Genomic DNA, 24389 nt, shown 5'->3' on the forward strand with positions numbered 1-24389 from the left:
GCTTTATAAGCCATCAAGACAGAGTGTCTCCTAAAGGAGATACAATTCAATCAAATTCTGGGCCCCCTGACTAGAAGCTCAAATCACATTGAAGAAACAGCACGGTAGAAATTAACAAACAGAAGAACAGCACAGGAGATACCGTAAATTCAAGAGGGAATAAAAAGAAATTACATGTACAGCTATTCTTGGCATTTTAAAAAAAGACATATGTTCAGGATTGGTGGCATAGCCTAGTTCCATTTTATTAAAAGCATTTTCCTTATACAGGTTCCCTGATAAGTTATATCCCTAAGCTTTCAGCTCGGGGATGACAAGTGCAAATGAGAACACTGTTCTGGATGCAATAGTCAAGACGCGCCCCAATGTTCTGAATTTGGGACTTGCTTTCTTTCTGCAAAGAAGATTTCCGCGGCAATTAGAAGTCGGGGTACGTGATATTTTGTTTTCCCATTACACCCACGTTCCTTCATGTGGCCTACATGTTCACAACTCACTGGATATCTGCAAATGTTAAGAGAGTCTCGGCAAACCGAAATGTCAAAAATGGATTTCTGGAGGCAAGGCAAAGAATTATATGTTAATCCGGTAAAGTAAAAACGGCAGTAAATGAACATTTGCATAACCTTCTTGCCCAAAAGTGCAAATACAATCAGTAGTTCCGAACTGAAGACACCATGCGCAGAGTTGTTTACTGCCCGGTCCTTCGTGATCATATTAAATTACAGCTCAAAATGTTTTGGTTGAAAAAACGAACTGTAGTCCTTTAGCATCTTCACGAGTTGTTTTTAAAAAGTTATTATTTTCTGTTAAATTGCGTGGTGTGTATTGAGCTACAGGCTTACTCTAGGACTTAAGCAGTACAGAAATCAACGTGAGCTAATAATTCCCTATGCTGGCTTGTAGGATATTGGATTTTACATTTCGGACACTCCAGGAAACTTTCATCCAGGAGGCTGATACGTTTTGGTGAAGGACGTTTGTCTTGTATCATCAGCTTGTCTTCGAAAGCAACCTGGAAGTTGTCTACGTCTTCTACACATCCGCCACGTTCTGGAAGCTTCTGGAAAAAAAACTGTTGCATTTAAATATGACAGTATATCATTTATAATGTGTGCCAGTGGAATTTCTTTTAGGGGCGGGGGGTCAAATATCTAAATATAATTGAATTTAAAAAAGGATATCTGACTGGAATGTAACAGAATCTAGTGATGTGTAAAGGGAAAAAAAGACATTAATGTTTTATATCAGAAGTCTCTCTGACTGTCTTGATATTATCTACCATGTTTCTAAATTCCCCACCAGATGCTGTTTTAAAACCAAAGGCAAAAATTCTCAAGAGGAGAACGACATGGGATTTTCCCATGTATTTTACCAGGAAATGTACATAAGGCAGACCAGGGGTGGGTTGCTAATCCGGTTCCAACCGGATCGGTTGGAACGGGGCTGGTGGCGTCCTCGTGCACGTGCGCAGTTCACGCATGCGTCTTAGCGCCTGCGCGATGCTCCAGCTGCTCACGGAGACTCGCGCAGGCGCTGTATGTGCCATCCAGCTGCTCGCGGAGAATCGCGCAGGCGCTGTATGTGCCATGCGCCTGCGTGGAAGCGCAGAAACCTTCAAAGACCGGTAAGGAGCGCGGGCGGGCGGGCAGGCCCTTCGCCGTTCCCGGAAGTTACTTACTTCCGGGTTCGCCGACCAATCGGTTCGCGGGGACCGCCGTGAACCGGTTGAAACCCACCCCTGAGGAAGACTCAAAAAAGTAAGTGCCCTCCTAAACATACCCATGCGCTCCAAATTTATTGGCGATGTCCATTTTTCTGTCCGAATTTATGGTGGCCTAACGCTAACCCTAAGTGGATTTTCCTACCAATGGGATTTTCCCATGGTTTTACCAGGGAATGTAGCATCAAATAGTCAGAAGCTGCAACAGAGTGTGTGAAATTGGCAAATAAAATACAAATTCATCATACTTGCAGTTCAGTATAGATGCTATACATGGAAAATGGAAATGATGTCTTAGGGCTGTGCAGGTCTAGATTTGAAGAGCAAAATGTACTTCAGAGTCACATTCAGCCTTTCCCCAAGACTGAACAGATATCATATCTCAGAAAAAGACTCATTTGGGTTAGTGTTCCTGAGAGATGTTAGAAGCACATGTACACCTTCTGTAAATCTTTCTATTCCTTTATTTTCACCTTCCCCTTTCCCCATGCATCCATCCAATTTATTGGCTGCCCATTTTACCACAGGGTAACTCTTATTTTGCCTTTCATGCTAGATCTCTGCATAGCTCCAGTAAAGATTCAGTCTTTAATTAACCCACCAATAAATACTTACTGAGGGCTCAAGACGAGTAATTTGGTCTCTTGCCTTCCGCAGTTCCTTAAGGACTTTGTTCAACTGGATTTGCAGGTTCTGGCGATCTAGTTTTTCATTCTCAAAGTCGGATGTGCATGCCTGGATCTAGAAGAAGAGAACTGGATGAAAAATGAAATGATTTCCTGTTTTTCCCCCCCCATAACTGATAATTACACGTTCCATTTAAATATCTGTCTATACACAAAATATCATATTTTTCAGAGTATAAGACGCACCTTCCCCCCCCTAAAAGAGAGTGAAAATTTGCATGTTTCTTATACACCAAATGTAGCCCCGCCCACCCACCGGCCCCCACCCTTTGGCCTATGCCTCCCAGCAATTTACCCCCTTGCAGCAAATGGGAAAATGGGGCGTGCAGGGGCGAAAATAGGCAATCCCTGCAGCCTGAAACAGCTGAAACAAACTTGAGATTAGCCGCCCCCTTGAGAAAATGTTTGATGAGGGGAGAATGGGAGTGTGTGATTCCCCCCCCCCCCACGACAGTGGCCAAGGCGGCTACCTGTCGGTGTAGGGTGTTATGGGAGAGGCCGCCCTCTAAGTCCTTCTGCAGGAACTCAAAAACAATAGGAACGGTGGCCCTGGCGGGGTTGAAGCCCAGTGGGGTGCACCATTTAATGAACACCGTCCAGGTGGAATTATAGATCCTGGTGGTGGAAGTACGTCTTGAGGCCTCAATAGTTTCTATGACTTTGGAGGAGAAGTTTGCCTTCCTCAGGAGGCGCCGCTCAAGTGCCAGGCGGTCAAGTGGAGCCACTGGGGCTCCGGGTGGATCAGGACCCCCTGGCACAAGACGATTTCCTCCCGAGGAATTCTCCATGGTTGGGACACTGAAAGCTGTACTAGGTCCGCAAACCACGGTCTCCTGGGCCAATAGGGGGCCAGCCTGATGACGTGGGCGCTCTCTGTCACTATCTTCCTGATGGTCCCCGGGATGAGGGGAATGGGAGGGAAGGCATAAAGGAGACCCGGAGGCCATCTACTCCTGAGGGCATCTGTGCCCTCCACGGTTCGTCTCTGGAATCGGGAGAAGAACCTCGGCAGTTGCGAGTTGTTGGAGTGGCAAACAAGTCCACTTGCGGGGTGCCGAATTTCAGGCATATCTTCTGGAACAGCTCGGGAAGAGGTTGCCACTCGCCATTGTCGAGAGTCGCCTGGCTCACCCAGTCCGCCTGATGAGTGGACTCCCCCGATATGTGCTCCACCACCAGTGATGACAGATGCCTCTCCGCCCAGCAGCCGATCTTCAGAGCTTCCAACCAAAGGGCCCGGGAGTGCGTACCCCCCTTGGCAGTTTATGTGGGCCTTTGTGGCGACATTGTCTGTCAGAAGGAGGATGTGCTGCCCCTCTAGATGTTGTCTGAAGTGTCGAAGGGCACGTTGCGCCACCTTCAGCTCCAGCCGATTGATATTGTGGCGGAGGTCCGAGGCAGTCCGAGGCCGCGGCCTCTTTGCACAAGGAACGGCGCGGCCAGGGTCAGAAAGGTAGCGAGGCGCGCCAGAGGATCAGGAGCTTTCGTGCACTTTAGCTGGGCGGCGTCAGCAAGCCTCCTCGCCGGATCGTTCATGCTTTTGCCATCGGATTTAAACTTTTCTTCCTGTGGTGCATTATGGGCCGCTTGGCTAGCTCCCAAGGCTGCCTTTTGGGGCCCGTCACCCGCACGGGCCCGTGGATATGATCAGGGCTCCTGGCCCGCGAGAGGGAGGGAAACTGCCCACGGGGCTCTCCCAAACCGCGCAAGACAGAGACCGTCCTTTGGCCGCAGCCACACAATTTAGAATTTAAATATCCAATTGGCCAAATCGTACAATTAAGTTGAACGACTAAATATCAGATATAAAACTGGGAGCCAACGGAAAGGAATAAGGTTAAGGAATTCCTCTCAGTCTAATGGACCAATCAGGCTGTGTCAATACCCGCGCGTAACCCCTCCTTCGACTCCACTGGAAAACAAAATTTCGTACCTGCTCTTCCAAAGCTGCTATTCTTGTCTGTTCTTCTTGCTGTTTTAACAAAGACTTGTGAAGCACTTCAACCTGTAAAATATGAACAGATTATGTGACAATCAATACATGAAAAGCTTTGTATATAATTTATTATCATTATCCTTTCTTTGTTTAACTATATCCTATATCATAACATTTTTCCCCTATTAGTTAAAACTTAACTGTGTCTATGTTGTGCTTCTTTTTAACTTTGTTGTGTCTTATTGTTTTAATTCTTTTTTAAATATTTTTCATTTCTGTAAGCCGCCCGGAGTCCTTCGGGATTGGGCGGCCTAGAAATTCAATAAACGAAATTTTTAAACTGTCTTTAGATAGACACAAACAACTACGGTAACCCCAACCCGAACCTTCCACCACCCAAATGGAGTGGAACCTACAATACCCTGAATTCCCAACCCGCGGGATGAGTTTGGGAAGCCTGTGGGAGGCCCTCACAACAGTCACTCGTGCCCTTGTGACCTCTAGGCTGGAGTACTGCAATGTGCTCTACATGGGGCTGCCCTTGAAGAGTATTTGGCGATTGTGGGTGCACCTTGTTTCACCCACGTAACACCTATCCTCCGTGAGCTGTACTGGCTGCCTGTTGTTCTCCGGGTGCGCTTCAAGGTGCTCCTTGTCACCTACAAAGCCCTGCATGGTATTGGATCTGGGTACTTGAGAGACCGCCTCCTGCCAATTACCTCCACTAGACCGATAAGATCGCATCGATTAGGCCTCCTCCAAATTCCATCAGCCAGCCAGTGTAGACTGGCAACTACCCGGAGGAGGGCCTTCTCTGTGGCTGCTCCGACCCTCTGGAACGAACTCCCCGTGGAGATTCGGACCTTCACCACCCTCCAGACCTTCCGCGCCGCCCTTAAAATCTGGCTGTCCCGGCTGGCCTGGGGTTAAAGACTCTAACCCCTACTCGAATTGTATGAATGTTGTGTTCTTAAATGATGTAGTGTCTTTATGTTGTAAATTGTTTGTCCTTTCCCCCCCCCCTTTTGAACTGTGAGCCGCCCTGAGTCCCCCCAGGGAAAATGGCGGCATACAAATAAAAAGGCATCTAGGCAACAGCAGAAAGACCTGAATTGAGAGGGTTTGTGCACGCTTCCGTTCTTCATCCAGCTTTCTCCTGGTGGCTTCATGTTCGTGCGTAACTCTTTGCAAGACCTGCCCCTTGAGCTGGTTTTCATCCTGAAGAGCCTTGATATCCGTTTGCTTCTGCAGCTTGAGGAGGCCTTCTGCGTTCACCGCCTGTTGCTTAATTTCATCGTACTTCCTTTGCAGATCGTTAAGGTTAGCGTGTAGCTGGGAGACTATTCGCCTTTCCGCTTCCAGGTTCCTTTCTGCTGCGGCCAACACCTGTTCGTAATATCTCTGCTTGTCTCCTTTCGTGAATTCCGCCAGAGGGAGAAGGGGACGCGGAGGAGAACAAAAGGGACATGAATATGCAAATGTGAAAATACGAAGGCAAACAGCATACTGGACTTTAGATGTAAGAACTGAATTACGGCATCATAGTATCTCACATATTTGGCGTCTCCTCATAAAGTCCAGAAATCATAATAGCAATAGCAATAGCAATAGCAGTTAGACTTATATACCGCTTCATAGGGCTTTCAGCCCTCTCTAAGCGGTTTACAGAGTCAGCATATTGCCCCCAACAACAATCCAGGTCCTCATTTCACCCACCTCTGAAGGATGGAAGGCTGAGTCAACCTTGAGCCTGGTAAGATTTGAACCGCCAAACTGCAGCTAACAGTCAGCTGAAGTGGCCTGCAGTACTGCACTCTAACCACTGCGCCACTCGGCTCTAATCACAGTAGATCAGGGCTGTCAAGGCCCACAGGTTGCTTAAATATCAAAGGACTGGGCCGCCATGTCTCTGTCAGCCAAAACAGGCCATTGAGGTGGGGGGGGGGGGGCATGCGGCTCCAACGTGGCATGTTTTCAGCCTCCCCGGTCTCCTGCAGCACTCCTCCGGTCCAAAATGGGCTGCATGAAGGCCAAGAATGGCCCCTGCACTGGCCCGTTTTATTTATTTATATTTATTTATTAATTAGACTTATATACCGCTTCACAGGGCTTTCAGCCCTCTCTAAGCGGTTTACAGAGTCAGCATATCGCCCCCACAGTCTGGGTCCTCATTTCACCCACCTCGGAAGGATGGAAGGCTGAGTCAACCTTGAGCCGGTGAGATTTGAACCGCCGAACTGCAGACAGCAGTCAGCTGAAGTGGCCTGCAGTACTGCACCCTAACCACTGCGCCGCCTCGGCTCAGCTATTCAGGCACAGAACAAATAGCTAATAGCAGAATTTCCAAAAGCAAACTAAGTGTGAACCTTGTTATCAAGAGGCCTTGCCCGCATCTCTGAACTATGGAAGTCGTTCTCAGGAATATTGTAAACTCAGTTGAAACGATGTCCATTTTTCAATCAAGATCTAAAAAAGCAAGTTTTATATGCCAGACCAAATCGACAAAATTGGGAGTCTGGGATCTAAAGAATGACTGGAATGTATTTTCTCTCCCACTCTCCCTCCTAAAAAAGTAAGAGTGGCACAAAAAACAGTTTTTAGAAGAGCTCTTCTTACAGCTGCAAGGTTTTGAACAATATAAGGAAATCTGACCAATATAAGTTTATTTTTTTTTTATGCTACGAAGTTTGGAGACCATACCTTCTGCCCTAGCTTCTTTTGCTTGCTCTTGGATGAAAGTTTTTAGCTGCTGTTCCAGGTCAAAAATCCTTGCTAAGAGGTTCTGAACATAAGCTTCCCGTTGCTGGTCATATATTATCCACTGCTGGTTTTTCTCCAAAGCCTATAAAGAGATTTGAAAATGAGTGAGACGTCGATGAGAAACACAACAGCTATTAGTTTCATCTCCCTTTTCTGTAAATCAAATATATCAAACACTGTTGTGCTGGGATGCACGCTCCAGCAATGTGGATAAAGCCAGGGCAAAATCCAAAACTGATGTTATTTCATTCAAATTAAATGTGGGAATTATTGACCATGGCTTAAACTAAGATTGCACCCCTAGTATGGTCCATTGCAAGCATAGCTCATGTCCTATTAGATTGCACCGGATATAATAAGATCCTTCTCTTCGATATATATATATATATATACACACAAAGGCAAATACCACTCACTCATCAGGAAATCTCCAGAACCGTAAAGCCTACAAACTTGAAATGTGGCATGTATGTTCCTTATGGCTTCTAGGTGCTTGCTAAGAAAGCGTTTTTCGAAATGACCATCCGATCATCAGTATTTCTTAGACAGTAATTAACACGCTCTGATGCTAAGAAGTTCTACTCTCCCTCCCCACTTGAAAAGAACTCTGTTCCAACTGCTGGTTGCCTCACATTCTGTTACCTCAGTTCAAACTGGCAGGCGTTCCACTCCTTCCCTCAGGAGCAGTCTGTGGCTCCGTACAGTACTTAACATTGGTCCTCTTTTGCACGACTCCTACTATTAACACGGCATTTCAGTAGAATACTGGTAGTCCTCAACTTAACAACCACAATGAAATCTCAAATTTATATTGCTGAGACAGACACTTGTTAAGTGAGTTTTATCCAATTTTACGACTTTTCTTACCACAGTTGTTAAGTGAATCATTGCAGATGTTAAGTTAGTAGCAATAGCAACAGCAGTTAGACTTATATACCGCTTCATAGGGCTTTCAGCCCTCTCTAAGCGGTTTACAGAATCAGCATATTGCCCCCAACAACAATCCGGGTCCTCATTTCACCCACCTCGGAAGGATGGAAGGCTAAGTCAACCTTTGAGCCGGTGAGATTTGAACCGCCGAACTGCAGTCAGCTGAAGTAGCCTGCAGTGCTGCATTTAACCACTGCGCCACCTCGGCTCTTAGTAACACGGATTTTAAGTGAATCTGGCCATTGATTTTGCTTGTCAGCTTGCAAAAGATAATCACACGACCTCTGGGACCTTACAACCGTCGTAAAGATGAATCAGTGGCCGAAGCAGCTGAATTTTGGCCATGTGACCATTGGAATGCTGCGACGGTCACCAGTGTGAAATAAAGGCTGTAAGTCCCTTTTTTCAGTGCTGTTGTCAATGGTCACTAAATGAACTGTTGTAAGTCGAGGACAACCTATACAGCAGAAGCAAACACTAAACCAGTGAAAATTCTCTCTATTTTTTCTTCATTCTCCGCACACACTGCTGTTGGAAATGATTATACACTGATGTGGTTCAATGTACAGTGATCGGCGGTTCACTAAAGCGCGCCCGATTAAAGCGCGTCGCTGACGTCATCAGCAGCGTGACAACAGCGACCGCTGAGAAAAAAGGGCGCTTTAAAAAGCGCTCTGAAAGCAAGCCGATTCACGTTAAGGTAAGGGTTAGGTTTAGGGTTAGGTTTAGGTTTAGCGTTAGGTTAAGGGTTAGGTTTAGGGTTAGGTTTAGGGTTAGGTTAAGGGTTAGGTTTAGGGTTAGGTTTCGGGGGGGGTTAGGTTTAGGGGTTAATTTTAGCTTTAGCGCTCACAGCGTGCTTTTTTCGTCGCGCTGTGATGACGTCAGGTAGGCGGTTTCGTCGAGCGTGCTTTAGTCGAACGCGGTTTTGTGGTGGAACCACAGTGATAGCTAGCCACAACAGTGTTTGAAAACCTCTTTCAAACATAACTTGAAAAGAAACGGGTTAAATTAGACAATACGTGTAAGATTTGGATGTTATTTACCTTAATTTTTAACGGAACCCAATAGAAGGAAAAAGGCAATTCTTTGCATCCACTTAAAAGTGAATTCTAGATTAAATCAACAAGATTTCAGGCAGCCATGTGATGATACCCCAGTACATTTGTTACACATTGTTCCTCGGCTTGCTCAAACTATGAGTCAGATAAAAGTAGGACAGTGGCAATGAGCTTGAAGAATTAGAACAAACTCATTTATCACAGCTTCCAAATCGTGCTTGCTTAAGTGCAGGCCACATTGAGAATCAAACTTGCTCTATCACATGCCAAACCTTTTCTGATGCAACTATTCTAGCACCTTTGAGATGGACTGTGTAGCTAGGAAAGTACAGTCATACACATGTACGAGAGTTGTTAGTGAAATAAAGTATAAATTAGGAAGGAAGGGTGCTAAAAACAAGGCTAGCAAAAGAATAGAAGTAAAAAAAGAGAGATGGCTTGAGAGAGAGAAAAAAAGAAACATTTAAAACGTTGAAAAGCGTTTGGAGACTGCAGCTAGTCCAGAATGCAGCCGCGCGAGCGATATTGGGTGCACCGAGGTACACCCGCGTTACACCTGTCCTCCGCGAGCTGCACTGGCTACCAATTGGTCTCCGGACGCAAATCAAGGTGTTGGTTATTACCTTTAAAGTCCTACATGGCTTAGGGCCAGCGTACCTTCGTGACCACCTACTGCCACATACCTCCCAGCGGCCGGTAAGATCCCACAGGGTGGGCCTCCTTCAGATGCCGTCAGCCAGACAATGTCGGCTGGCGGGCCCCCGGAGGAGAGCCTTCTCTGTGGCTGCTCCGACCCTTTGGAATCAGCTACCCCCAGAGATCCGGACCTTGCCCACTCTCATGGCCTTCAGGAAAGCTGTAAAAACTTGGCTGTTCTGGCAGGCCTGGGGCTGTTGACCTCACTGTTGAGGTCCAACCCCGATTAGAATGAATGTATGTGGCATTGTGATTTTAAACTTTTTTTCTCTCTTTTTTGTAAGCCGCCCGGAGTCCTTCGGGATTGGGCGGCACATAAATTTTGATAATAAATAATAATAAATAAATAATAATAATAATAAATAACTAATGCCACCTCTGGCTGACCCCAGAGTCACGTGGGAATGGAGATTTTGCAGTATCCTTTTCCTGCCACCCGCACCAAGCCACGCCCACAGAACCAGTAGTAAAAAAAAATTGAATTTCACCACTGGGCGGGATACAAATAAATAAATATAACTATGGTCTTTTTATTTTCTTCTCTTTTTTTCTCTCTTTTTTTTGTAAGTCGCCCGGAGTCCTTCAGGATTTGATAATAAATAAATAATAAATAAATAAATAAAATAAGCCGCCATTGCTTATTTTGGTCACAAAAGCCTTCTCCCTCTACCCCCCACCCCCACCGAAGAATGACCTATTGCTAGAGATTACAGGTAGTTCTTGATTGTTGAACCATGGTTCAAATTTACAAGAATCTTGCAAAAAGTGATTTGCTACCTATGCTCGCATTTGTGACCATTGAACCACCCCGCAGTCACATGATCACAATCTTGGTGTTGGGCAACCAACTCGTATTTCTGATCACGCAATGTCCAAACAAAAATCTGGTTAGAGAATTCTGGGTGTTGAAGTCCACAAGGGTTAAAGCTGCCAAGGTCGGACTCCCCTGCTTTAAAGTCTCCCCCAGAATTAGGGCTTCCAATACAATGTTAAGGTTGCCCTCCAAATATACTTAGCCCTGTGAAGCTGAGAAGTGTTTTTATATCTTCCCAAGATATACAGCTTAATGTTTAAAGAGTTTATAATTTTTAGTTCCTTCACACATAAAATTTAAGGCCAAAGTACACAATGAATTCAATATGCAGCTTCCTCCCGTATTGCATTTTTTGTAGCATAAGAGTGTGGCAGCTGATTTGGTAGAAGGGAATGTATTATTTCTATGGTGACAATGGAATTTTTTAACATTACTCATTTCATGCATGGACTGTGTGACTTTTTGTCCATAAATAATTAACTCTATCTATCTATCTATCTATCTATCTATCTATCTATCTATCTATCTATCTATCTAGCTATCTATCTATCTATCATCTATCTATCTATCATCTATCTATCTATCTATCTATCTATCTATCTATCATCTATCTATCTATCTATCAATCAATCTATCTATCATCTATCTATCTCTCTATCATCTATCTATCATCTATCTATCTATCTATCTATCTATCTATCTATCTATCTATCATCTACCTACCTACTCTATCTATCTATCTATCTATCTATCATCTATCTCTCTATCTATCAATCAATCAATCTATCTATCATCTATCTATCTCTCTATCATCTATCTATCATCTATCTATCTATCATCTATCATCTATCTATCTATCTATCTATCTATCTATCTATCTATCTATCTATCTATCTATCTAATCTATCTATCTATCTAATCTATCTATCTATCTATCATCTATCTATCTATCTATCATCTATCTATCTATCATCTATCAATCATCTATCTATCTATCTATCTATCTATCATCTATCAATCTATCTATCATCTATCTATCTATCTATCATCTATCAATCATCTATCATCTATCTATCTATTTATCTATCTATCTATCTATCTATCTAACTATCTATCTATCTATCTATCTATCTATCTATCATCTATCTATCTATCTATCTATCTATCTATCTATCTATCATCTATCAATCATCTATCATCTATCTATCTATCTATCTATCTATCTATCTATCTATCTATCTATCTATTTTTCTATCATCTATCTATCTATCATCTATCTATCTATCTATCTATCATCTATCTATCTATCTATCTATCTATCTATCTATCTATCATCTATCAATCATCTATCTATCTATCTATCTATCTATCTATCTATCTATCTATCTATCTATCTATCTATCTATCTATCTATCTATCTACCTACCTACCTACCTACCTACCTACCTACCTACCTACCTACCTACCTACCTACCTACTCTATCTATCTATCTATCTATCTATCTATCTATCTATCTATCTATCTATCTATCTATCTATCTATCTATCATCTATCTAGAGCCGAGATGGCACAGTGGTTAGAGTGCTGTACTGCAGCCACTTCAGCTGACTGTTATCTGCAGTTCGGTGGTTCAAAGACCCTGACAAAAATTCCTTACTCCTTTACAGATAAAATTTTATGATAACATGCAGATCAAACCATTATTCAATGTTTAAACTTTATTTGAATCCATATGGAAGGCCTTCAATAGCTCAACAAAAGTGTTTCTTTATACAGACATCGTTTGTATTATGCTAAAGTAGTTTTTGAATTTAAGAATGGTTTTCTTGAGATAGAAAGGTTACTTATTAGTGGAATTTAAGGCACTTTCTTTATAGCTCAGAATACTATTTTCACGGGCCTCTTTATATTTTCCCTCAAATGAAAAACAACAACAACAGAGATGTAGATGAGATAACAATATTTAGGAGATGTAATCTAACAATGTTATAGGCTTTCAGCCCCTGGCTTGTTTGAAGTAATCGTATTGAACTACACCGCATTTTTGTTTAATCATCCATTCTTAATTGTTACTGGAACTGGATGTGCCATTTCATAGCAAAAGTGGCCAAGGCATAGAAAGAAAGCCCACGTTAAGCTTTCAACATGGTTTCACCCTCTTTTCTGGCTAAGCATGGGGAATGAAATGTTGGCTGCCTGCCATACCTTCAATTTGCTTGCTTTACTCAGAAAAGCAGAGAAATATTATAAAGCTTCAAATGCAGGTCAGGTGCACAGATGTTAACTGCTGACCAGATGCTCTCTGTGTGACTCAACTATAGCAGCGGCTAATTAAGTGGGGGAGGCATCACATCAGGGTTGCGCCTACAGGCAAGTACGCAAATAGTTGAATGGATAAATTACAATTTAATTGATTTATTGCTGTTTGGATGAGATAAGTTGCTGCTCTTTGAATGGATGCCTCCCAAAACATTGAGGATAAAAATATAATTTATTCATGATACTGGAGGAGACCCATGTTACCCTACCGTAGCAAAAAATAAGGAGTCTGGCTATACCTTTTCAGACTAAGGCATTTTAAGTTTAAGTTTTATTTTGTTTATATGCCGCCCTATTCCCAAAAAGGGACTCAGGGCGGCGAACAACTTAAACGGGAAAGGGAAACATACAAGTACAAAATAGACATTTAAAATGACCAACAACCACACCTGTCGAGAGGGGAAGGGACTCATCAACCCCAGTAAATTTTACTGATAAGTAAAGTATGAGTATATACAGTATAATGTCGAGATTACAAAGGTATGGCATAAACCAGCTAGTTATTAGCTTTTGTTGCATAGCATTTTATAATTACCGTATTTTTTTGGAGTATAAGACGCACCTGAAAATATGGGTGCGTCTTATACACCGAATGTAGCACCGCTCACCCACCGGCCTCCACCCATTGGCCTCTGCCTCGCAGCAATTTACCTCCTTGCAGCAAATGGAGGGCCAGCATACCTGCGAGACCGCCTACTGCCACATTCCTCCCAGCGGCCGGTGAGATCCCAGATTGGGCCTCCTTCAGATGCCGTCAGCCAGACAGTGTCAGCTGGCGGGCCCCCGGAGGAGAGCCTTCTCTGTGGCTGCCCCGACCCTTTGGAATGAGCTACCCGCAGAAATCCGGACCTCGCCCACTCTCATGGCCTTCAGAAAAGCTGTCAAAACCTGGCTATTCCGGCAGGCCTGGGGCTGTTGGCCTCATTGTTGAGGTCCAGCCCCGATCAAAACGAACGGATGTGTGTTGATTTTAACCTGTTTCATCTCATTTTTTACTATTTCTTTCCCCCCCCCCCCCTCGTTGTAAGCCGCCCGGAGTCCTCCGGGATTGGACGGCCTATAAATCGTATAAATAAAATAAAATAAAATAAATAAATAAATAAAATGGGGCTTGGAGAGGCAGCAATTGGGAGGCTGGTGCTGAAATTGAAAGTGAAATTTACAGTTTGCAGCACCGAGGCAAATTGCTGGGAAGCAAATTTTTCCCCCTTCTGATCAGGTTAAACTGAAACAGGCTGTTTGTTGCAAGGCGGTAAGTCAATAACTATAAATGCCTATGGAATGTTCCAATTATTAGACTTATTTTTTAAAGACTGCTTTATTATTATTCTAGACAACTTCAAATGAAGAAGCTTTTTTAAAATAAATGCTTGATCTGAAGAGGCCGAGTGCTATTGCATCTTCTTTTAAATAGGAGAGATTAACGAATACTTCCAGCAAGCCACATCAATTTTAACACCATCTGTACAAGTATTGCCTGAAATGTAACACCACAAAGAGTGTATATCTTCTGTACTGTTCGCTGTTTGGTGCAAGGAGGCAAATTGCTGGGAGGCAGAGGCAGATTTTCCCCCCACCCTTGTTTTCCTCTCCAAAAGCTAGGTGCGTCGTATACTTCGGAGCATCTTATACTCTGAAAAATACGGTAGCTCACTTTCATGCAGTCCATTCAATTCCTGCCTCCTCCCTGAATGAAGAAACTGAATCCAGATTTAAATCCATCTCAGCACAATATCTGAACGGGTGCAATACACTATTTTACAGGGTAATATAATCATGTGCAAGTAGTACTTGGTTAACAACCACTCCTTCGACAACCTTTTAAAGTTTTATTAGGGTGATGTTACAAGTACAGTGAATAGCAATAGCAATAGCAGTTCGACTTATATACCGCTTCATAGGGCTTTCAGCCCTCTCTAAGCGGTTTACAGAGTCAGCATATATTGCCCCCAACAACAATCCGGGTCCTCATTTCACCCACCTCGGAAGGATGAGTCAACCTTGAGCCGGTGAGATTTGAACCGCCGAACTGCAGATAGCAGTCAGCTGAAGTGGCCTGCAGTGCTGCACCCTAACCACTGCGCCACCTCGGCTCTTCCAATGGTACTTCCAATTATTCCTCAACCTCTGGTTGTTCCCAGTATTCCCACGATTGTGGGGAGCTACAGATCTGATTGCTTACTAAAAAAAAAAAAATGAAAATTTGATCCTAATCTCCTTACTACAGTCACATTCACATATACTCTTTGTTGGGAAACAAGCGACAATTGGCTCCAAACAGGCTAATATAGGATAATTCTACATTATCTGTGTTTACGTAATGTTATTTTATGCCTTAAATAAAATATATAATGTATTTGATAAAATGCCTTACATCTTTCAGTTGAATTTCAACTTCATGTATGTTGACTGGTGTTCCAGCAAAGTGCACAGCCTTTTCCTGTTAAAATATAGAATCGTGAAACAGTTCAATTCCATTAACTGAGAGCTGATGTCTGCGTGTTGAAGGTAGGAGCAAGTACTGGTACGTTATGCCTTGAAAGCACTGGGTTTCTGTAATTTTTCAAACCGCTGAAACATTCAAGATTCTATATATCATATTTCTACTAAATATTTCCTTCAGCAGAATAAAAGATCTTGGCAAAATTTAAAAAATACTAATCCGGATGGAACCTGGTTATATTTAGATGAGGGACCACCAAACAATCCTCTGGCTCACATCTTGGGAGGGAGGAATAGCAATAGCAATAGCAGTTAGACTTATATACCGCTTCATAGGGCTTTCAGCCCTCTCTAAGCGGTTTACAGAGTCAGCAAATCGCCCCCACAGTCTGGGTCCTCATTTCACCCACCTCGGAAGGATGGAAGGCTGAGTCAACCTTGAGCCGGTGAGATTTGAACCGCTGAACTGTAGATAACAGCCAGCTGAAGTGGCCTGCAGTACTGCACCCTAACCACTGCGCCACCTCGGCTCAAGCAGAAGGCAATGTCAAACTGTTTCCATACCAATACCAACATGGTCTTTTCTATGTTATCATCAGTAGTTGAATTGACTCAAAGGAGATGCTTTCATAAATTCCAGAACAGAATCTAATGCGCTGCCTAAAATAGCAAAATTTCATGTATTTGGCAAAAGATGACAGAAATTCTAAAAGTCTTTGGATAAGTGTCAGATAACCTGGATTAGAATCTATTATTTTAAAACATTGCATCAGAGGTGGGTTCCTACCAGTTCGCACCTATTCGGTAGAACCGGTTCGTCAAATCTACCGAACCGGTTAGAGGAGGTTCCACCAGTGGACCCGGAAAGCAGGCCACACCTACAGAAGAGGCTCCAAACTTTTTTGAAACCCACCACTGGTCCTTGGATATGATTATTCTACACTACCATGCTCATATTTATAAAACTCAGTGCCTCTGGGAAAGGTAAGGATGACTACTGCGTTTGTGGCGCAATCAGAACATTGCGTGTGTTGAAGTTGTTTTAACACAAACCAAAGATGCCTTTTAAAAAACAAGTTTACATCCTATTCTTATGCATGCCCAGCGCTGTGTGTGGGGTAATTTAAGGTGGTTCTGACAAGTGTCGTCGGCATCTTCATATCCAGTCACATGGGCGGAAAGCCACTCCCATCCGGTCACATGGGGTGGCAAGCCACTCCCACAAAGGAGGCCACACCCACAGAGCAGGTTCGAACAATTTTTGAAACCCACCACTGCATTGTATATTACAGCTTCAGGGTAAAAGAATAATATGTCTCTAACCTATGTAGCCAGCATGTATATATTTGAGTTTAATTGTGCTTATTGTTTTGCATAATGGCTGATATGTTTCAATTAGCCAATATCTATAAACATCCTTCCTGATTTGGACAAGCACCTGACTTACCACTGTGGCGTTTTGGTATTTTAATTTTCAGACTCCATAGGATTGATACTCTACTGCCATCTACTTTCAAGAAGAGGTAGTTTTCTAATCCTTTCCTATAATGTCTTTTAGCTAATCAGTGGAATCAAATTTATAATCTGTTCATCTTGACTTTTAACAGAGGAATGTCCACAAGTTTCTAATCCGAGTGTACATAAAAATAAAAATAATCTATGTCCATTTTTCATCTATCCTTACAGTTGACTTAATTACACAGAGTTAACTTTTCCACGTGGCTCAAATCCTATGGAAACCTGGTCTCCCATTGGAAATAACAAGAAACCAGGGTGAAATAGCATCATACATACATCCTACAAGTCAGGGAATAGAACCAGGTCTTTAAGACTCTCCGGGACATCATCGGGCCGAGTGTCATCCAATCTCAGGGGGAACCTCATCCCAAAGGACAGGCACTATGACACAGAACTCACATTTCTCTATCTTCTTCCGACTATCAAGCAGTGTTGTGATAGATAGCATTGCTTGATATACAGAACCTAGAGTATATCAACCCTGTCGGATCAAGCCATACAGATTGATATGATGGGAGATTGGGCAGCCCCTCAAAAAATCAGGCTCTAGGCAACAAAGGACTTCATAGGTCAAAACCAGTATCTTGAATTACCGTAATTTTCGGAGTATAAGACGTACCTTCCCCCCCGCCCCCCCCCAAAAAGAGGGTTAAAACCTGGTTGCGTCTTATACTCCAAATGTTGCATCAGCCATACATGAGGGGAAAGGGAGGGAGTTGGTGCGGTGGTGGCAATGGATAGCAATAGCAGTTCGACTTATATACCGCTTCATAGGGCTTTCAGCCCTCTCTAAGCGGTTTACAGAGTCAGCATATCGCCCCCAACAACAATTGTACATAAAAATGGATAACGAATAAGGAGATTATGAAGGCAAGATAGAAATGTATAGAAGGGAAAACACTAACTGCAAAGAAACCGATTCGGAACTGCTGTATGATATACGATGGAACTTATTGTTTTTAAGTCATGTGTTTGTTTTTGTTGATGTGCTTATGTGTTTAATAAAAAAAATTATGACCAAATAACCTCCTCATAGCATGACGAGGAAAAGAGTTAGGTAACATTGCACACACCTTTTTATAAACTCACCTGGGTGATCTGGACATTACTGGCTCTGCTTTCAAGATCTGCGCATCTTGCAGAAACTGCAGATATGTGATTTTTCTGCCATTCCACCTCTTCCGAGAGCGAATTTAGTAGCTGTTCCCGCTTAGCCACTTCTTTGGTTCTCTCTTCCAGCTGACCTTGCAGAGAAGCAACATCTGTATTTTTGCTTCGACTCCTTAACTCATCTTTCAGGACCTGGATTTCTTGATCTTTCTCTCCAAGTTTATTTTTATATTCTTCTATTTCTGTTTCAAGGGCAAGTATTTTCTGCATGAAGTACAAGCAAGATTAGATTAGATTAAATGAATTTATAGGCCGCCCAATCCCGAAGGACTCCAGGCAGCTTACAACAAATACATTTTAAAAAGTAAAAAGTTAAAAAACAAGGAAACACAGATTAAAAGAAGCACATCATACACCTAGTCTAATCGGGGCTGGACCTCGGTCATGAGGTCAACAGCCCCAGGCCTGCTGAAATATCCAGGTTTTAATAGCCTTTCGGAAGGCCATGAGAGTGGGTAGGGTCAGGATCTCTGGGGGTAGTTCGTTCCAGAGGGTCAGAGTGGCTACAGAGAAGGCCCTCCCCCGGGGAGCCGCCAGACGACATTGTCTGGCTGACGGCACCCAGAGAAGGCCCTCCCTGTGCGATCTTATCGGTCGTTGGGAAGTATGTGGCAGAAGACGGTCTCGCAGATATCCGGGTCCTAGGCCATGTAGGGCTTTAAAGGTAATGACCAGCACCTTGAATCGCGCTCGGAGACCGATAGGGAGCCAGTGCAGCTCGCGGAGGATAGGTGTGATGTGGGTGTACCTTGGTACACCCAATATCGCTCACGCGGCAAGCAAGCATTTAACAAGAAAAAGAGGTCAGTTTCCAAACTATAAATTCCCGATTGAGTACAAATGGCTAATCATGCTGGCAATCAAATGGCTATTAATCTATTGGAGAATAAAGATAGCAAAATTAGGGTTATGGCACAGGATTTGGAATATGATTGTACTATTCTGCCTAGAAATAGTACACCACCCTCCAGACCTTCCGCATAGCCCTTAAAACCTGGCTGTCCCGACAGGCCTGGGGCTAAAGACCTCACCGTACCCGAATAGTATGAATGTTGTGTTTTTTTTTTTAATGAAGTACTGTCCTATATGTAACTTGGTTTGTCCCCCCCTCCTTCTGAATTGTGAGCCGCCCTGAGTCCCCCCAGGGAAAAGGGCGGCATACAAATATTAATAAATATCAAATACCAAATACCAAATAGCCCATTTAATTGTAGGAACTCTCTGATTAAAATGTCCACATTTTACCAAAATATGTTTAGTATGCCAAAGCGTAGACAAAAAAAAACTCCCCAAAGAACTAAAACAAGACAAAAAAAAGGCAGCAGCTAAATTCAATTCTTATGAAATTAAGGATTTAATGTTAATATGAAAGAGAAACAAAAAATAGAAGAGCCTCTACCACTTTAACTAACAAAAAAAAAAAAAAAGGAATCTCAACACGACTCCAATATAAATAAGCGATATATACACAAACAGCTCAGATGATGCATTATCAACTGTCAGGTATTTACAAATTAAATTGTAATTTAAATAGTTCAAAACAGTTCAACTATTTAAATTACAATAGTTCATATAGGCTTTCAAATACACAGGCTTTATGAGAAGCGTAGAAGGAAGGGTAACTAAACCTTTGGAAAAAATACATAAAATCAGCCATTTCTTTTCTGAAATAGATAGAAACAAATCATTTTGAAAAGTTACTGTGGTATGTTATAAAACCATTGGTCATAAAAGCAACAATGGAAGAACCACCCCTGCTTCATATGCACTAGACTAGAACAAAAGGAACGAATACATGGATGAATAAAGCAAAAATTTAGCATTTCTTAGGAAAGACTAACTTGCAATCCCATTGCCAGATGTGGCTGTGGTTGCAGAAATCTAGAGGCAATGCTAACAGGCTCCACAAAGAAAAATCAGGGGTATCTATTCCTCCTGGTAAGACATCACGTTACAGTTAGGCAGAGTTTGGCCATGGCATGACAAAACCGCGCTCGACTAAGCCGCGCCCCGATTAAACCGCGTCGCTGATGTCATCAACAGGGCGACAACAGCGAGCGCGGAGAAAGAAGGGCGCTTTAAATAGCGCTTTGAAAGCAAGCCGATTCGAGTTAAGGTAAGGGTTAGGTTTAGGGTTAGGTTTAGGATTAGGTTAAGGATTAGGATTAGGTTTAGGTTTAGGGTTAGGTTTAGGGGGGTTAGGTTTAGGGGTTAATTTTAGGTTTAGCGTTTACAGCGTGCTTCTGTCTCCGTGCTGTTGTCGCCCTGTGATGACGTCAGCTACGCGGTTTCGTCGAGCGCCCTTTAGTCGAATGCGGTTTTGTGGTGGAACCGAGTTTGGCAGCATGGCTGGCTCAGGAATTCTGGTTTGAAGTTCACAAGTCATAAAAGGGCCATCATTCCCCACTTTTGCAGTAAGGGTTACCATCCTATTATCAATTAGTTTCTTTTGCAATTAAGATGAAAAGCGAAGCCCTTGCTTTACAAAATGCTTTGTCTCAATCTTAAATATCCACGTTTTTAATTTAGATGCAAAATGATTATTTTAATTTATATCACCTCCAGAAGCCTTTTTCTTTCTTCGGGTGTCATTTTTCTTTTCCCCTTAATGATTTCTTCCAAAGACTTCTTCAAAGCTGCATTTTCTTTCTTATACACCTGCAATTCTGACTCAGATTTGGAATCACCAGATTTGAATCCCCACTTCTTTGATGTCATATTTGAGGTTCTCCGAAAAAATCATCAGGCACTATTCAAGAAGCAGCCACTTCATCTGCAAGATTTTTTGAGGGGGAAATCCTTGTAAATTCCAAACCCACAAATAGTACAAGCCCATAGGAATTCTTTTCTAACAACTGGACTTTGCAAATGACTAGCTGTCTGCAAGGAATACAAATCCTTCCATTGAAGAGACCGGACAGTCACTTGTCGCGCTTTGGGCACTCGATGCTGAAAAGGTTAGCCATCACCGATATAGGTTCTCCTGCTTGAGCCGGGGGGTTGGACTACATGACCTCCAAGGCCCTGCTCTGTATTCCCTTCATCCTTCAAGTCACACCCACTATTGAGCATATCCAAGTCCTTTGGGGGGGGGCAATAGCAGTAGACTTAGCAGTAGACTTATATACCGCTTCATAGGCCTTTCAGGCCTCTCTAAGCGGTTTACAGAGAGTCAGCATATTGCCCCCAACAATCTGGGTCCTCATTTTACCCACCTCGGAAGGATGGAAGGCTGAGTCAACCCTGAGCCGGTGAGATTTGAACCGCTGACCTGCTGATCTAGCAGTAGCCTGCAGTGCTGCATTTAACCACTGCGCCACCTTGGCAAAGGGGGGGGTCAGAAATGGCTTTGTTCTTGCATGGTTCCATGATGTCCCAGTGGAGACACAGCCTTGGGATTTCCTAGTGGTTTCCCTTCCAGCCTTAAGAGGAAGGAGGTTCTCCTGCTCGAGCCGGGGGTTTGACTACATGACCTCCAAGGCCCCGCTCTGTATTCCCTTCATCCCCCCCACCATCTATCAGAGATGAAGAAGCTTCTTGGATGAGAAGCGAAACGTCTTCAAAGAACAAACCTCCCACCCCACCCCACCCCACCCCCCCACCCCACCCCCAACCCCCCAAACCCCCACCCCACAAACCCCCCACCCCACCCCCAAACCCCCCACTCCCCCAAACCCCCCACTCCCCCAAACCCCCACCCCACAAACCCCCCACCCCACCCATCCCACCCCACAAACCCCCCACCCCACCCCCCGCCCCCCCAAACCCCCCACCCGCCCCCCCAAACCCCGCCCCCCCAAACCCCCCACCCGCCCCCCCAAACCCCCCACCCCACCCCCAAACCCCCAAACCCCCACCCCACAAACCCCCCACCCCACCCCCAAACCCCCCACTCCCCCAAACCCCCCACTCCCCCAAACCCCCACCCCACAAACCCCCCACCCCACCCATCCCACCCCACAAAGCCCCCACCCCACCCCCCGCCCCCCCCAAACCCCCCACCCGCCCCCCCAAACCCCGCCCCCCCCAAACCCCCCACCCGCCCCCCCAAACCCCCCACCCAACCCCCAAACCCCGCCCACCCAAACCCCCCACCCCGCCCCCCCAAACCCCGCCCCCCCAAACCCCCCCACCCCACCCCCCAAACCCCCCCACTTCCCCCAAACCCCCCACCCCACCCCCCAAAAAAGTCCCCCCTGGGGCCTTCACGACCCTGCAAGGCCTGAGAATCTCCATAAACGGACATCGCTGAGGGGCCATCACCGCTTCCAAGGCGGGCCCTCCCTTCCTTCCCACCCCGTACAGACCTCAGCGGAGCCTCTGGGAGCGCTAGGTGGACCACACAGCCGGGCGGAGGCGGGGCGCTTTTCAGATGGCAAGGCGGCGACCGACGACAGCGCCGCGCCCACCCCTTCCACGGGAGGGAAGGGCGCGAGGGGGGCGGCCCGGCGAGCAGGAAGCAACGGCGGAAACCGCTCCCGGCTTCCAACCGAACGCGGCTTCCGACAGTTTGAATCCAGCGGCTGCGTTGTGTGACGTCACTTCCGCCCCGGGTTGCCGGGATACCAGAAGCCGCGCGGCTCCGAAAGGCGGAACTTGGCGGCTTCGTGACGTCACCGGCGGGTTCCCTCCCCTGACGTTCGAAGGGGAGGAGCGCTGATGAAAGGGACGAAGGCGGGGGGCGGGGCAGGGGGCGGGGCTGGATTTTGCAAAAAACGGGATACTTTAATGACGGTTTTATTTTCTAACCAGCGATTTTTGCACAAATGCCTGGAGATGTTCCTTACTGTCAAAATGGAGCAATTAGGATTTAGCAGGCTGCATAAAATAAGACTACAGAGTCACTTATTTGAAATAGTATAGATTCTCCTGCTTGGGCAGCGGGGTTGGACTAGACAGCCTCAAAGGTCCCTTCCAAATTTCTATTCTATTCTTTCCTATTCCTATTCCTATTGCACTCTACTTATGTATTCATCAGACATTTCTAGGAAACCAGCCTAGCACGGGTAGCATGAAAAGTAGCTGAATATTTGGAACTGTGGAATTTCCAAATATTTTTATTATATGCCTGAGTGTCTGTCTCTGGATTTAGACCCCCCCCCAGAATGCTTTAATGGTGGTTTTATTTACTAACCAGCTATTTTTGCACAAATGCCTGGAGATGTTTCTTGCTGTCAAAATTAAGCCATTAGGATTTAGCAGGCTGCATAAAATAAGACTATAGAGTCACTTATTTGAAATAGTATAGATTCTCCTGCTTGAGCAGCGGGGTTAGACTAGACAGCCTCAAAGGTCCCTTCCAAATTTCTATTCTATTCTTTCCTATTCCTATTCCTACTGCACTCTACCCTACTTATGTATTCATCCGACATATCTAGGAAACCAGCCTAGCACGGGTAGCATGAAAAGTAGCTGAACTGTTTGGAACTGTGGAATTTCCAAATATTTTTATTTCATGCCTGGGTGTCTGTCTGTGGATTTAGACCCCTCTCCCCAAATGCTTTAATGACGGTTTTATTTTCTAACCAGCGATTTTTGCACAAATGCCTGGAGATGTTTCTTACTGTCAAAATCGAGCAATTAGGATTTAGCAGGCTGCATAAAATAAGACTGCAGAGTCACTTATTTGAAATAGTATAGATTCTCCTGCTTGAGCAGCGGGGTTGGACTAGACAGCCTCAAAGGTCCCTTCCAAATTTCTATTCTATTCTATTCTTTCCTTTTCCTATTCCTACTGCACTCTACTCGACTTATGCATTCATCAGACGTATCTAGGAAACCAGCGATTTTTGCACAAATGCCTGGAGATGTTTCTTGCTGTCAAAATCGAGCCATTAGGATTTAGCAGGCTGCATAAAATAAGAGTACAGAGTCACTTATTTGAAATAGTATAGATTCTCCTGCTTGAGCAGCGGGGTTGGACTAGACAGCCTCAAAGGTCCCTTCCAAATGTCTATTCTATTCTTTCCTATTCCTACTGCACTCTACTCTACTTATGTATTCATCGGACATATCTAGGAAACCAGCCTAGCACAGGTAGCATGAAAAGTAGCTGAACTGTTTGGAACTGTGGAATTTCCAAATATTTTTATTTCGTGCTTGGGTGTCTGTCTCTGGATTTAGACCCCCCTCCCCAGAATGCTTTAATGACGGTTTTATTTTTTAACCAGCGATTTTTGCACAAATGCCTGGAGATGTTTCTTATTGTCAAAATCGAGCGATTAGGGTTTAGCAGGCTGTATAAAATAAGAGTACAGAGTCACTTATTTGAAATAGTATAGATTCTCCTGCTTGAGCAACGGGGTTGGACTAGACAGCCTCAAAGGTCCCTTCCAA

At 44.3% G+C, this 24389-nt stretch overlaps 1 protein-coding gene across 2 annotated transcripts; it reads right to left on the minus strand.

The window, feature by feature from the left end:
* Nucleotides 1-220: 220 nt before the first annotated feature.
* Nucleotides 221-22546, minus strand: CEP55 (centrosomal protein 55). 2 transcript variants are annotated; one of them, XM_032231982.1, is made up of 9 exons: nucleotides 22361-22546; nucleotides 20613-20826; nucleotides 17973-18257; nucleotides 15298-15363; nucleotides 7046-7187; nucleotides 5453-5757; nucleotides 4343-4414; nucleotides 2339-2464; nucleotides 221-1063 (listed from the first exon to the last, which is right to left on the minus strand). In XM_032231982.1, the coding sequence occupies exons 2-9, from the start codon at nucleotides 20769-20771 to the stop codon at nucleotides 854-856; spliced, it is 1365 nt and encodes a 454-aa protein (XP_032087873.1). In that variant the 5' UTR covers nucleotides 20772-20826; nucleotides 22361-22546; the 3' UTR covers nucleotides 221-853. The 2 variants fall into 2 exon arrangements, with proteins under 2 accessions (XP_032087873.1, XP_032087872.1); XM_032231981.1 differs by having other exon boundaries at nucleotides 221-1075.
* Between the last annotated feature and the right edge of the window lie 1843 nt (nucleotides 22547-24389).

The sequence above is a fragment of the Thamnophis elegans genome, chromosome 15 (genome assembly GCF_009769535.1).
Source record: "Thamnophis elegans isolate rThaEle1 chromosome 15, rThaEle1.pri, whole genome shotgun sequence".
In the NCBI taxonomy this organism is placed as follows: domain Eukaryota; kingdom Metazoa; phylum Chordata; class Lepidosauria; order Squamata; family Colubridae; genus Thamnophis; species Thamnophis elegans.